The sequence below is a fragment of the Anguilla anguilla genome, chromosome 1, assembly GCF_013347855.1.
Source record: "Anguilla anguilla isolate fAngAng1 chromosome 1, fAngAng1.pri, whole genome shotgun sequence".
NCBI classification, from domain to species: domain Eukaryota; kingdom Metazoa; phylum Chordata; class Actinopteri; order Anguilliformes; family Anguillidae; genus Anguilla; species Anguilla anguilla.
In genome coordinates this window covers 6,195,680-6,211,012 of record NC_049201.1, presented here as the reverse complement: position 1 = coordinate 6,211,012, position 15,333 = coordinate 6,195,680, and the positions used below count along the sequence as shown (strand labels likewise).

The 15,333-nt window shown below is 43.6% G+C and overlaps 1 protein-coding gene across 1 annotated transcript in view; it reads left to right on the top strand.

The window, feature by feature from the left end:
- The first annotated feature begins 3,897 nt into the window (after nt 1-3,897).
- alk (ALK receptor tyrosine kinase) overlaps nt 3,898-15,333 on the top strand; it is a 349,900-nt gene continuing 338,464 nt past the window's right edge. The window contains exon 1 of the mRNA XM_035435053.1: nt 3,898-5,887. Coding sequence (XP_035290944.1) covers nt 5,155-5,887 — 733 coding nt within the window. The 5' untranslated portion in view covers nt 3,898-5,154. The remainder of the gene's footprint in view (nt 5,888-15,333) is intronic.

Genomic DNA, 15,333 nt, shown 5'->3' with positions numbered 1-15,333 from the left:
TGCAAGTTAAGGAATGGGAGTCTTACCAAGGCGGAAAGACGACAGGCTGATTTATGGACCGGCCCCGAGCCCCAAGGGGGGAAAGCAGGCTTTTGTAGGAACATATCTGACCGTAATTAATCAATTCCCCCAACTCCCACCTCCCCAACTTCCGCCACCTCCGCTCCTCTCCTCTGTCATGCGTGCACGTTCAAAGAGCGAAGATTGAGCGAGCCTTAACGGGATCAGGAAATGCGCGGAGATTTGTTAGGCGTGGAGGGCGTTCGCAATGACCACGTGCAAAGCACACATCCATTAACACTTGAGTGACCGCGCAATCTGACCCTTTAGGACTAAGCATGTCAATAGAGATATAAATGTGGGACACCTTTTCAGATCTCAGGCAGTATTCATACACGACAAAATGTTCAGTGTTAAATAAATTCTTACACAGTGCACATGGTCCCTGTTGGGCTCACTTGTCCGATGTTGGAGTTGAATTAACACATTTAAGTGTGTAGTTGTTATGAAAACCTAATTATCCCTCGCGCACATAGGCAGTGTATTAAAAACAAACATAAATGCTTCTTCGCTGTTTGTGGAATACACATTGCTTGTGTTTGCATAAAATACACATTTATGATGACAAGTTGGCACAAGTTCCTGGAACTAAATGCAATATTTTTATGGATTATTGTTTTCACTGGCAGAGTGTGGCCATTCTATTCCAAAGTCAGCATTTCGATATTTCAAATTCTTGACTTTTAAATCTGACATTTGTATATATTAAATGCACACTGTATTTATGTTTAAATGCTTAGTCTATATACATTGACTTGATTCCCCCCTTGATTCCCCTCCCCGTGGAACAAGTGCTTTAAAAACTGAAAGCCACTTTCCAAGGTTTTTATATCTGATATTGCGGTGCATCCATTCAATATCTTAACAGCTTATTCATAGTTAGGGTTGGGGGGGGGTGGCTGCAGACTGGAGCCTATCCCAGCATGCATTGGGCAAGAGCAGGGGCGTCGTAGTGGGGGGAAAAGTGGGACTGACTACCCAGGGCCCGACTGAGGGGGAGGGCCCTCGAAACGCCTGGAATAATGTGTGAGAAACATGGATGAAGAGAGGAAGGGGGCCCACAGAGACTGCTTATGTATAGGGCCCAGAATTTTGTGCTCCACCCCTGGGCAAGAGGCAGGAATACACCCTGGACAAGTTGCAATCCATTGCAGTTATCCAGTTAGACTCTCCACTTAGCCTGACCTGCGTGTCTTTGGACTGTAGGAGGAAACCAGAGTACCCGGAGCAAACTCCATGGCAACCCAGACCCCAGAACATGCATACAGAACCCAGGACCATTGCTGTTACAATGCTATCCAGCACCACCATGCCACCACACATATGACTTGCACACGTATTCCAAAAGCGCCGAAATATGAATAAAACATCATCTCACAGTCAGTAATATGTCACACGCTGAGATATAACACCACCTCAGCAGGATAGCTGAGAACCTTTGACCAACTGCTTTGGCTAACAGCTCTGTCTTGAATGAAAGCCTATTTATATAGTCTCCTTGTTACAGTATGTGCGTTTGTGTGTGCGTTGCATGCGTGCTTCTGCTTTAATGTTTTCGGGCGTGTGCATGCATTTCGCTCGTGTGTGCTTGTGTCCACATCTGTGTACATGCACGCATGTTTGTGCTTACTCGCGTATCAGTGCACGTGTCTGTGTTCAGTTGCACATCTGTGCTTCACCTGATCTGCATTGCTCAGAAAGCAAGTTGTGGGCAAGCGCCCTCCATAAACACTACACATATAGTTAATGATCCCAGTCCTCCAAGCGCACAGTAAAATATGCGGTATCCTTTGAATCGTGCGTAATGAAAGCCGGGCAGCCTGGTCCCCGAGGAGCACGCGGCACCAGGAGCTCATTTTATCAGCGAAAACCTCTGGAGACCGCGTGGTTCCCAGAATCCCCTGGGCTGCGGGCTGCGGTGGAAGAACCGCCCGGAGGGAAACCGAACGGATGAAGTCTGGAGAAGGCGCAGTTATCGCAATATGGAATCACGAGGGCCGAGGCAATTCGATACAAACGGAATCTGTTTTGGGCGTAATATAAAAACGAACCTGAATCAGCAGCCGATTTCGCTGATGATGTCTTGTTCAGGAAACCAAAGGGGTGGGGGGGGGGGAGCCAACCTTCATTTCGAGACAGTCAGCTTCCCTTATAGATCCACATGATTGGCAGCTGGATGCGTGGGTTCATATCCCGTGTGCCGAGAGAATGAGTTAGCTATATATATCACAGGGTTTGGGCAGGTGTGTCGATAACGAGGGAGAGCACACGTGAAGGACTCATTCATAAAAGTTCAATTTACAGCAACGGAGTCGTATTCATTCTGAAATCAATACACGAACCGTACCAGGCTTTCTGCAGCAGCAGCAAAGCTGCGTGGTGTTCAAATCAGCGGCTATATTCGACCTTCACTCCATCTAAGACTGAAACAGCCGCAGTAGCCTATCGCTTATGGCAACACCAAGGTTACTGTGCTGAATTAGTGGGCCAATGGTCTTTGTCAACGGGTCGATCTTCCAAACCAGTTGTAGGCCCCCTCTGGAATGCTACAACGCTGTAGCGTTCCAAAGAAGGACGTGCGGCCCGAATTCTACGCTGCTCACATTAGAAGACCCGCAAACACTGCAGCTGAAGGGATGATGAGGAGGAACGAGACGATTGGTTCCCAGGGAGGTCATGGAGAGGGCTTCAGATTTTGGAGATTAGGGACACTAGATGGTGCTGAAAACCATTTACGTGTAGTGTCCTATTGGGGAATTTTAAATGGCGTTTGATTAACATTAAATATAGTGTTTAATTTACTCACCCACGTGTTTGACTTTTTAAGTTGAGGCAGTGTTTAATGTTAAACGTGTTGGGCTAATTTGCTTGCTGCGCTGACATAGCATCAGCTTCTGGATGCTCCAGGTGAGTAATGGGAAAGAAACAACCACCTGGTCACAGGCATTTATAATATGTACACCCATTGGTCTATATTTTAGACTGTTTGCTTTGATTTACCAAAAACATAAGTCCATTCGATTTTATAAGTTATTATTTTTGAAATATTATGAAAAATGATCAAAAACTAAGCGCCTGTCGCTGTAATACTGAGTTAGGCAAATTGCTTTATGCATCAGAAAATCAGACTCGAGTGTGTGATATCTGCCTTGCACGCCATCTAGCGGACCGTAAAGAATCCTGATTTAATTTTTTTTTTTTTTTTTAAGAAGAAAGATTTTTGCAGTTTTAATTCGTTTAGAACATTTCTCCATATCCCGGCATTCATTACCCATGGGACCAACGGACTGACACGCACGACCCCACAAAGAATACATTCGACGAATTATTCAGTCATTGCTTAAAATGCGTACGGACTGTTTCTTTCATAGACTACTGATGTTCATTTCGAATTAAAGATCCGTTTCTGGCTAAACTTGTGTTTCTGGCTACGCACTTAAATGTAGGCCTAGTCTAGTCAAGAGTGTTGTTGTGCAAAAAAAAAAGAATAAAGAAAAAACTTCCAACTCATTTCCATACATAATCCATGGAGCGATTAGAACAAATAAAATGGTATAAAAACATTGTTCGAATAATTTACTGACTGTTTCCGCCTGTGGTGTACCTACCTTTAATTTGGCAAGTGTGTTTTACTTCATTTTAAGAATGCATAATCCCCAGCCCCAAAAGCTCTGCTTAGGCCGAGCTAAAATACTGAGAAAACATATGAAACGAAATATATTTCTTACAACAGTAGCCAGGTGATGTTGAATTTCAGTAACTTGCTGTCCTTTTAGTAATATTTGTTTCAGAATTACCGTATTTGTCCTCAGAGAGCAACACTGAGCAATACTGAGCAACATGGGACAGCCCTAGAGACACATTCAAATGAAAGCGATGGTTGTCCTTTTTCAAAACCCTCGCCCTTCGAATATTTATGTATCTTGCTCTCACTGCTATCAGTGAAACCATCCGAATCACGAAACTCCTGTCTCAAGGAATTTACGACAAGCAGAGATGCGCGAGAGCTTCAACTGAGCCGTTTGTGTGCGCGAATTCTATGATTCATTGATATTCATTAAGGGCGAATTTCAGAATGTCACTGCCGCACAATTTGCAAGCTAAATTTGGATGTGATTCGAGCACTTTATCGCGCTTTGTCTCAGCAGAGATGATACGGCTCCGTAATTTCCGGAATAACCCTCAGTAGGCTCATTGGTACATGTACGAAGATGCGCTTGTGGGATACATACAGTCTCAAAATCGGGGCAACAGCCTGACGCTGACGTCAAAGGGATATAGAAGTGAGTTTACGATCGGATATATAGTATTTGGAACGTGGAAGCGATGAGCGATGCAGAAAGGCGCATCCACGGTGCTGCGGTGAAATCTATGGACATTTGAAAGAATATATAGCCATACAAAAAGGAAATCCCTTCTGGCAGGCGAAACAGGTGAGATATAAAAAAAAAGATCAACGTCATATGCGCAAATTTTGGATAAACATAAAGTTACGCTTGACGTCAACCAACTCGTAACTTAATTCGTCGTCCGGATTAATGCGATTCAATGTTTGTAGTGGATGTAATTATATTAAACTTAAACATTTGCTGTGTGATGAGTATTGTTTTTGCCGAGCATTTTGGTCGAAGGTATAGGAGCTTCACTGGCACATAGTCTGCGAAAGATTTTGAGGGCAATGCGAGCCACCGCTTCCATTCGCTGACAAAACCACTACTTGTATTTCTACCACTGTGCCACGAGACAGACACAAGGATCCTTTGACGAACACTGGCGAAGACCGGGGAGGAATATCAAACAGCGTGTTTCAATAAGCGAATCGTTGCGTGCATACCCACTACAAACGGAAAAAAAAAAACTTGTATGAAAGAAAGATGCCACGTACCCGTGGCAGGAAAGGGGGTACAGCGGCAGGCAGCGCTTTCGCAAAACAAAATTGAAACGAGCACATACATACAGTTGGGCGCAGTGGCAATAGGCGACTGTATAGCCTGCATGATCATTGATTTGGGATAGGATTTAGTTCTGCGTGCGCGAAAGAGAGACAAACGGTGAGAAAAGCAACATCAGCACCAAAAAATACGGATAAAAACCATGACGACGAGGACATTTTACTTGTTTATTTTGTCTGCGGCTTTTCTAGCCGAACTGCGGTGCGTCTCACAAAAAACCACGACGGGGGCAACTCTCCCTACCGCCGGTCTCATAAATAACAGTGGGGATACTAGCAGCAAAAAGGACGCCAACCAAACCTACAATTCCAGACTTAAGAGGAAAAATCTGTCGGTGGATTTCGCAATCCCTGCTCTCTTGCGGAACTACCTGTCTGTTTTCATAAAGCGCCCGCTGAACGGGGATTGCCGGAATTTTAATGGATGCTACACGGTGCGGTCTAACTTGAGAATGCACTGCATACCTTTGCAAAAAATCGTATCTAGTTTGCTTGAGACGAATTTGGCGGAATCGGACGGTTTGGAGAAGGAGAATATCACGGGCTCTGGACAACTCCCATTCCGGCACAAGCGACCGCTGTCCAACGTTCTGAATTTGGGGTTGGCCAGGAAAACTAACCAAGTTGTGGTGGAGGTGGGGGAAGAACTGGTCCGGACGTTGTGCGGTGGACTGACCAGCGAAGATGATGCCCCGTTATCTTTTATGGAGCTGGACCTCGGTAGCATTTTGGAATGGTGGCTTGGAGCCGAAGGGGGCAGACTGAGGGTCCGGATCATGCCCGAGAAACGAGCGCAGGTTCCAGGAAAAGAAGAGAAGTACTCGGCCGCGATCAGAGCGGCAGATCCCCGCCTCTTCCTTGAGATCGCCTCCCGCGGTAAGAAACACTTTTTTATTCTTCCCCGTTGCTTGTAATGACTACAGCAACAGTCACAGATACGCGATAAAAGGGGCTGTACCCGGCCAAAGTTATCTTTTCGCCTTCGACGCAAATTTTGCATGCTCATGCCGCCTCGCGCTGCTCTGTGCAACAGCCCGTTAAACGTTACCATGTTTCTGGAGTATTTCAGTTTATCTGCTTTTTGTGTATTCTGTACTAAGCCTGGTTATGTGTGTTTTTTTAACGTTCAAATATCTATTCTTGTGTAAAAATGTTTCAACAGAGTGGTGGCACTGTGGCTCAAGTTTCAGACTCGCATACGCTGTGCCATCCTGATTATACAATTCAGGCACGTCTTTGCTCGCCATGTACAGAACATAACGTTTAACGAAATAAGGAATTAAACGCACCATTATTTCCACTCTCATCTTTGCGGACAATAACACCGCGTGTTATAACCAACGATACACGTATGCGCGCCATGATTGCGCAATATTTCTGTATCGTGGAATAATTTCTTCATAAGATAACCTACACCAAAAGTAATTTAAAAGGAATCAGCGGTGGTCCGCAATTTGCCGGAGTACGAAAAAATAATAGTTTTATGGAGGCATTATTGGAATGGTTATAGGTATGCTGCATAGATTTGTAATCACATTACACAGTTATCTGCTGGGGACATGGCTCTACAGGTGAAATATGGGATTATTTTATGAACGTGGGATGTACCTGAAGAAATTCCTGAATGCCGACCATGTAGACATTTTGTCACTTGAGAATATACAGTTGATATTATTACTATTAACTGTATTTTAACATATAATAACTGCTCTGTGCCTGTCCCACAGTTTTCCTCACTAAAAAACATGCCAGTGGAACCAACGTAATACCTTCTAACTGTAACTATTTTATCATCATTTAATGAAAAAAAGGACAGAAGAGTATTTGAGGAATGAGAGAAGCACCACAGTGTTGTGTGCCTGGAGGGGATTATGAGTGCAGCTGACTGTACAGTCCATTGGGGAACAATTTATTTTGTGTATGACTGCACACCCCTTCCCCAACCCCCTAAAGTATTTAGACAGTGCATTCCACTATACATAAAAATAAGGCTTTTCTTGGTCGAAGCTGGACAGAGAAAAAAAATACCATAAGATAATTGAGGCGGGTAAAAGAAAAACATAATATGGCTTGCCTGCATGGTTCACTTCATACGGTTGCGTAATTGCTACTTGGCTTGCTTTAAGACCAAGTAGCTAGCTATAGGCCTGCACAGAATATCACAAGATGGATAATTGCATTCTCTTTAGGCCAACAGGTCAGCCTGAATGTTTCAATGTTAGAACATAGTGTTTGTATTTGACTTAAAGGCATAGTAGGCTTTCTGGGGTTTTGTGATATGGTGGCCGTGGCAACAGTGTAGTATAATGGGCACAGAGCTGGTCTTGTATCTTAATGGTTGCCAGTTCGATTCCCAGGTGCTGCTGTTGTAGCCTTGAGCGAGACACTTACCCTGCGTTGCATCACATGAATCTATAAATGGATGCAGCGTAAATGCTATGTAAAAAGTTGTGTAAATTGCTCTGGGTAAGAGTGTCTGCTATAAATGCCTGCAATGTCATGATGTCATTTTTTGTTTTTGAGAAAGCTGCACGATGGTGCAGTGTTTCCCCACAGCAGGAAGGTTCTAGGTTTGAATCCCAGCTGGGGCCTCCTTTCTGTGTAGAGTTTTCATGCTCTCCCCATGTTCACATGGGTTTCCTCCCACAGTCCAAAGACATGCAGGTTAGGTTAATTGGAGAGTCTAAATTGAGTCTGAAATCTACCCTAGGTAAGCGCGTGTGAGTGAATGGTGTGTCAGCCCTGTGACGGACTGGCAAACTGTCCAGGGTAAATTCCTGCCTCTCCCCCAAAAAAGATAGGTCTGTATCTTATGCTGTGCAAGAGGGGAGGGGACAATTGAGAGAGACAGGGGGCTTGGCCACGCTGATTGGGTAAGGGGTGGAAGGGTGGAGTGTGGTAGAGGGGTCAGACAAGGACTGTCTTATCTGACAGCTGAGCAATTTACATTTTAAAGTTTCCTCATGTTGTTGGAGTCGGGGCTAAACATTATGACATTATTATCAAAGGATTCATGGTTTTAGCCTCTTTATAAAGACATCAAATGTGAATAGGTTAGGAGGCAATCCAGCTCAGCCATTGATCACCCCTAAAAAAGATGGAAGTGTGCCTCCAAAAACAGAGGTGGTATTTGTGGACAAATCAGACAAATAATTGCTAAAGCCAGCTCCACCTTCAGGCAAAATCAGGGGCGTAAGAGTGATATTGAATGTAGGGGCGGTCGGGTGGGGGGGAGGGGTTATGCACCTAAATGCTAGGGGGGTTCGCAGGGAGAAATGTTTGCTATTCCACAGGACACTGCCAGGTGAAAAGAGGAATATTTCTATCTGTATTATCAGGAATCGAAAATGGTTTGGTTTACGAGTGAATTGTAGGAAAGTGATGCAGTCATTGTTGAAGCAAATATATCGTTCATGTAGTGATTTTATTACATAGCCAACATACTACACTAAAAAAATATAATAATTGCTTTAATAATGCTCTTATTGGTAAGTCAATAACAATAACAATTCCCCTATGAGCTGGAGTTATTTGATCATAAACTGAATGATGCTGATAGCCCCTGCAGCTCACTTGACTTTTAGGTTATTTTTCAAAGAAATGCCAAAAGTCAGGGCCCTTCCTTCCTTTTCACTTGTTGCAAGCCATGTGACTCGTCACCAACGCGATGACAAACACAGCCACTTTTCTTACTTTAGCTTATTGTTTATCTTATTGTTTCACCACAAGCTATGTTTTCCCTTCACATGGCTACACGGTGAATCTCGCGGGCTAACGTTGAGCATTTCATTGCCAGCTAACTGCCTATCTGCTGTATTGTTAAGGGCGGGTTTGACAAATAAACTTTGATTTGATCATGTGGCTGACTCCATTTAATAGACTAGACATGTTATGTAATGTTATTAATAGGCATCTATCTATCTATCTATCTATCTATCTATCTATCTATCTATCTATCTATCTATCTGTGTACTTCATTGCATTCCCTTCTGTTCCATATATCCATCCATCCCATCCATCCATTCATCCATCCTTCCCTTCTGTTTGGTATTGAGTTAATGCTTCCACTTTGAATTTTTGGAAACGAATTAAGATATCTCGGTTGCTATGTTTTTTTCATTAGCGAGTCTGTGCAGCATCAGACGATATTGAGCTCCTTTAATTGAAGGTCCCCGAGAGAGGGGGTAAGAAAGTGAGGGAGTCTGGCTCAGAGACGGATAGCCTAGGAGGTCCTCAGACCAGATCGAAAGGTGGGAATTGTGTTTAGGTACCTAAAGGAAATAGCACCAAATTGATTTCTTAATGAGCCAATTCGTGCAAGGACTGGATGCACGTAATTACTGAACTAGATGCTCCCCAGATTAATCTATTACCCTGAAAGCAATATTTTTTTCTTTTCACAATAGAATACTCTCCCTTAAGGGGTGATGTCACTACAGGATGTCTTCTTACTTAATGGCACAAGAGCATTGTCCCAGTCAGGTTTTCTACTCATAACACACCTGTTAGATCCCAGAGGACCAACACATTTCTAAAAAATGTTCTTTTTATTTCAAGAAGTTCCATGAACTTGCAGTTTGCAGCTTGACAAATTGCCTGGCAACCCAACTGCACAGGCAGTGTTTTTTTTGTTGTAAAAAAACAAACAAACACAAAAATATAAATAGTGTGACATTTCAATGTGTTGGTGTCAAAAAGTAGCACAGTAGCTTGATTTATGAACTTATTTCTGGTTTGTCACCAGAACACGGATAAGTCTTAGCCCTACTTTGATTACACTGGATTTCATTATTTAATTGCGAGACATTTGGTAGCAACATAAATGGCTGTACAGTGAATAGAGAATCCTAAGAGATACCAAACCTCACTTTTGGCTTCCGAGTCGTTTAGACGCAAGGTATTTGTGTCCTCTTACTGTTTGTTCTATGTGCTCTCTTTTCTTCATTTTGGATGCTATTGGTGCTGCTTTTCTGCTACGGAGAATCCTCCGCTCGGTTCACCAGGCAAAGCTGGTACAGTGAGGGCATGTCTTCTGCAGATTTACAATACGCTAGGTGAGAACTGTCCGCTTCCATTTCCACAAACTTTACCTGGTGTTGCCGACCCCACTGACTTGCCAGTGCACCTTTTCGCACACAACTTTGCCATTTCTTTTTTTCCTTTCAGAAAACGTTGTCCCTGCAGTATAAGCTGCACAGCATCCCCTCATCAAAAAAGCTTCAAAAGAAAGAAAAATGTCGGCTCCCCGTGCGAGCTGAAAGTTTGCCGTTCACAGAATGCCTAAGCGAAAAAGCGGAAGCGCCTTCATTGGTTAATTGGGTCTTACGTTTAGTTACTTTTAACTATTAAGCATGGGCTGTCGCAAGTTTTACATTTAAAAAGAAAACATTGGCCTCTAATTTGCTGTACTAACTGTGCTTTGCTTGGATATCAGTGTTTTCATTTACGTATTTATTTTTTGCCAAAAACATTTCCTCTTGGCTACTCACATTATACAGCAGTATGGGTATTTAGTGTAAATCGATCAGACTCTGCCATCACACGGGCAAGTAAGCCTGCTGCATTTTATAGACACTCAGTGCAAGATAATAGAATACTTGATATATAACCTGATATTCCAAGTATTCATCCATCCATTATAAAACCTGCTTGTTCCTTTGTCAGGGTCACAGAGCAGGGTGGGGGGTGGGGGTTGGGGGGTTGGGGGTACTAGAGCATAGCCCATCATGCATTGGGCAATACACCCTGGACAGTTTGCCAAACCATAGGCGCATAGGAACACACACACACACACACACACACACACCATTCACTCGCGCACTCATACCTAAGGGAAAGTAAGACTCTCCAATTAGCCTAACTTGCATGTCTTTGGACTTGTGAGAGGAAACCAGAGTACCCAGAGGGGGTAAACATACAAACTGCACACAGACCCCTGGGATGCTAACCTGGGACCTTCTTGCTGTGGGGCAATAGCGTCATCCGCTTCACTGTGCTGCCCTGATCTTACAAGCAACTAAATAAAATTCTCAATTTTGTCTCGCATAAACTGGAAGCCTGGACAGTTTTGTGGTGCATAAACATGATATAAGCGTGGTTGTCAAACAGCATAAGGGCACCACTTGGTTCGACGTTTCAGCAATGTGTAACGCTTTCATAAACACCCGGGTCTTCCTAATTGCTCTACAACAGCAGACGTACGGTGAAACATACATTATAAAAGGTCCGATATGCAAAACACTTTTTTTTTGTCACCAGCCACAGTTCAGTTTATTTAACGAAACATCAATGCACACAAAGTTCACATGAATTTTTCTATGCACAGATGAATAGAATATTATTTATTTTTTGACGAATATGGCTCTCGTAACATGGCTGTGACCTGAGTGTTCTTTCTGGACGGAAAACGGAAAAGGTATGATAAGTATCATTAAAGGTAGCAGTGTGCACTAAGCACCTGGAGGCTGCTTGGAATCAATGAGCACTTGACATTTAAAGCTTGTATCAATCAGGCGTTAATGGTAAAATCAATGCCCAGTGAAATGGCTTGAAGGTTCATTATATATGTATCCTCATAATCAATGAGATTGAGAAGTAAACGATTATGGCTGAACCATTTCTCTACTCAGATTATTAGGGATAAAACATCTGTGACCAGTTCTCACTGAGAATGCAGGAACATTTAATCTGGTTCCATGTTTTTTTTTTGTTCTTCTTTTTCTGACGGCATTGCTAATTTCAGTTTGTTTTGGACGAATAAAGTAAAAGCCAGAATGGCACAGGAATAAATTAAAGCCTGTACAGCCGGTGTTCAGGAACATAAAACACGTTTTCAAAGGCCAATCATTGAAAACTAGCACTGGTACTGAGTGGTTTAGCATGCAAAACCCGTCCTGAAAGAAGGCTGAACTTTATTGCATAGACATTGCAAGTTCAGGGCTATGGGCTATGTCATTAGCCAACTGACAAGGGAAGTCTGAAGCGGCAGGACAAAAATAGCCTCGTCTCGCTGGGGTTGGGTTGTCTTCAGACAGGCGGTGCTCCTCGGGAAATTCAGCGGCAGAAACTTCCCCGAGCTTCTCTTCGGACACCTGCACGTTACCAACCGTTGCCAGCACGGGACGAGACGCACTCGCGCCTCAAATTACTGGTGGCTGTGTTGTACAGTAGCTTGCCGTTTGGGCTTCCTGTGTGGAGAACAGTCACCGTCTCCTCACTCTCCTGGGTGAGTGTATCTGATGTGAGGAAGCACACTCAACAGCCGTGCTTTCTGTGTGGGTACAGGTGGCAGATTGTGTCAGGAGAGCATACACGAGCGCAGTTAGTAAAATTTAGTCAAATCGCTAGAAAGGGTTTGATTTGAAACCTACGCATCAAATAAGCAAACGGCTTAAATTGGATAAACATCACCAATCGCCAACAACACTGTAGTTAAGCAAAACAGAATTAGGAATGAACAAGACTACATAAATAGAACCGAATGTTTATGTCGTTGTCTAATTAGCCTGCCACCCCACCCAACTCCTCCCCTCCCCACCCCACCCCTCACACACCGGCAGAATTGTATGATCCTATTTAGAGCGAGGCTGCACGCGGCTGGGCTCTGCTGCTTTTCACTTAAGTTATGCGCTCTCCGAGTTTAACCGGTCCCAAGGCTCGAGTCTTTTTCCTCTGGTGGCGTTAACTTCGACATGAAAGATGACCTCCTTAACTGCTTTCAGTTGGCTACGTTGGAAAAAATGGACTGTGACTGTAACAGACCATTAGAGGACCTTGGCCCGGGAGGATTTATTGTGAGGTATGTCCACACAGTTGGTTCATTTTTTTTAGCAAGCCTGCCGGGATTAGCCAGGTAACTAACTATGCAGCTATTAACTGAAGCGAGACCAGGCCATACTCGTGGCTTAATTTGCCAAGCGCATCACGGTGGTTGGTTGGCTGTTCAAACGCTGCTTCTGACCCGAACTGTGGCATTTTCCTACTGTTTAAATCCTGCCGCGGAAGAGACGTGAAAAGTATGACGTTACATTACATTTCATTTATTTGGCAGACGCTTGTATTCAAAGCGACGCGCAACAAGTGCATACCGAAGGTTATTGGAACGGCTACAAAACGCAGGTCCGCCAAGGTACAATACTCATTTTGTTACAGTTTATCATATCCATGAACACATTAAGTCCAGTTCACACAGTAAGAATTACTCTGACCTAACCTATGCTAAATCGAACTAGGAGGCATGACAAGCTACAACATCAAACGTTGCATCACTCTGTACTGCTTCTCATATTGCATTATTCTCCCTGGCAGCCTCCTTAATTGACTGTGTAACAATTATAAGATACAATTACTATTGATTTTGTCACAAGTTAGCTATTATGTAAACAATGAACACCGCCAATGTGTTTTTTTTTTTAGTTAATTTGTTTCAAGTAGTGAATGCAAACGGAATGCCATATAAATCATTTTGAAGTGCTTAGACTTTAAAAGTATCTGTTTTGTTTGGACACTTGTTAAGTTGAAATTTGTTCTAGATATTAGCATATTTATATCTACCGTATTAAATGATATTAATGCTTATGTATCTTATCTGGTGGATAACTGACAGGCAGTGAGCATTCAGCTTCACTGAGGACAGGTTCAAAATATTTACGAACCACTAGATTTAGAAGTTTAAAAAGTGGTGTTTTTGACCACAGGGCTGCAGCCAAAAAGTTATCTTACTTTATCTGGACATTCTTTGAAAACTACCTTCCAGTGCCGAAGCATTAAAAAGTTTGTCTGATAAAAAAATAAGTTAAGAGTCCCTACAGAGTTAAAAAGACGGGGGAAATTTATCAGCAAAGAACATGGGCTGTTAAGACACTGGTTTATCAGCTTCTCAGATAACTCAAACAACAACAATCTCTCCTTCCTCCCAAACGGACAAGCTTGTACGAACACTTCGTAGCAGCAGGTAATTTATTTTCATTACAAGATGACAATTTCTGATAGCACTTGCACTGCAGCGGATGCTACCCACAAATTGAACCTTTGTATGTTCTGAGATGATTGTTGAGATTTTAAGTTTTATATTGGTGTGCTCTCACCATGGCACATTGCCTTGTAACACATTTTAGGTGAAATAGCACTTAAGTTATGTGGTGCTGAACAGGTTGTGGGATTCTTCTCGTGGCCAATTACGGCTCCGATTTAATTTGATCATCTCTTAATATCTTTTGCTGGTTGTCTGCCTACATTATTATTAACTTCAATGGCTATAATATTTTGAGTGCAGTAGCACTGCAGTTACTGCCTGATGAAACAGTGAAAGACTCAGTGCTCATTCCAAAGCGGTAGCTACCCTTAATAAAATGTGATTGTAACTGATCTTGCCGTGGAGAACCCGGAAGCCCGCCGAGGACCGTTGTGCATTTGGTATGAGCTTTACATCATTCTCATGTTTCCCTAGCTCACTCGTGTCTGAAGTTCTAATTATGACTCAGGGGGGGCTTTGGGTCAGATCTCGGTCGGTCGTGGCAATAAGAGGAGAGCGGCTGGTGAAACCACACAGACCGCTGGCTTCTTATCCTCGATTATTTTATGGTAATCGTAGATTTTTCAAACGACGATCTCTGCGAGAGTGCTGCCCTACTTTCGTGGTGCGAGGACAACTTACCGTAATTCCATCGTGATTTAATCAATACATCGATTGTTTTTCAGTATTTTCTTACATTTCTTACAAAGCTATTCTACTGTTCTTATTGAACAAATGCCAAACTAATTTCTTTTTTTTAAATTTTTTTACTTATGCTTGAGTCAGTTTATAACTACGTTTACTCAAGTACAGATTTTTCATACACAACCCATCTCTGGTGCTGTATTATACATTGTGTGTGTGTGTGTGCGTGTACATGTGCGTGCCCATGCTGTGCTCCCATGGGAACAGAAATAGTGGTGTTGCGCGAAGATGCAAAATGTGAGGTGTGTACCAGCTCTGTTGACAATGGCTCAACAGAGCGAAGACATCATTAAAACGTGCCTCAAGGTTGCGCGGGGATGTAACGGTGGAACGCTGCATTGTGGGTAAATGGCGTCACGCGGGACTCCTCCTGCGCGCTGCTCGGCTAAAACGGGTCAACGGGAGACGTTTGGAACCGTCGGCCAGTCGCTCTTCGTCGGCGGTTTGCTGGCGAGGATTCGAGAGGGACGGCCGTGCGCCCACGCGGCTAAACGCTGCGCAGCGATGGCGGCGTTACGCGGCGGGCGTTTGGCGGGTGCTCGGCTGGGGCGTCTCATTCGTCAGCGCGTAGTAACGCCCCCCCCCCCCCCCCCAGACACGTTCG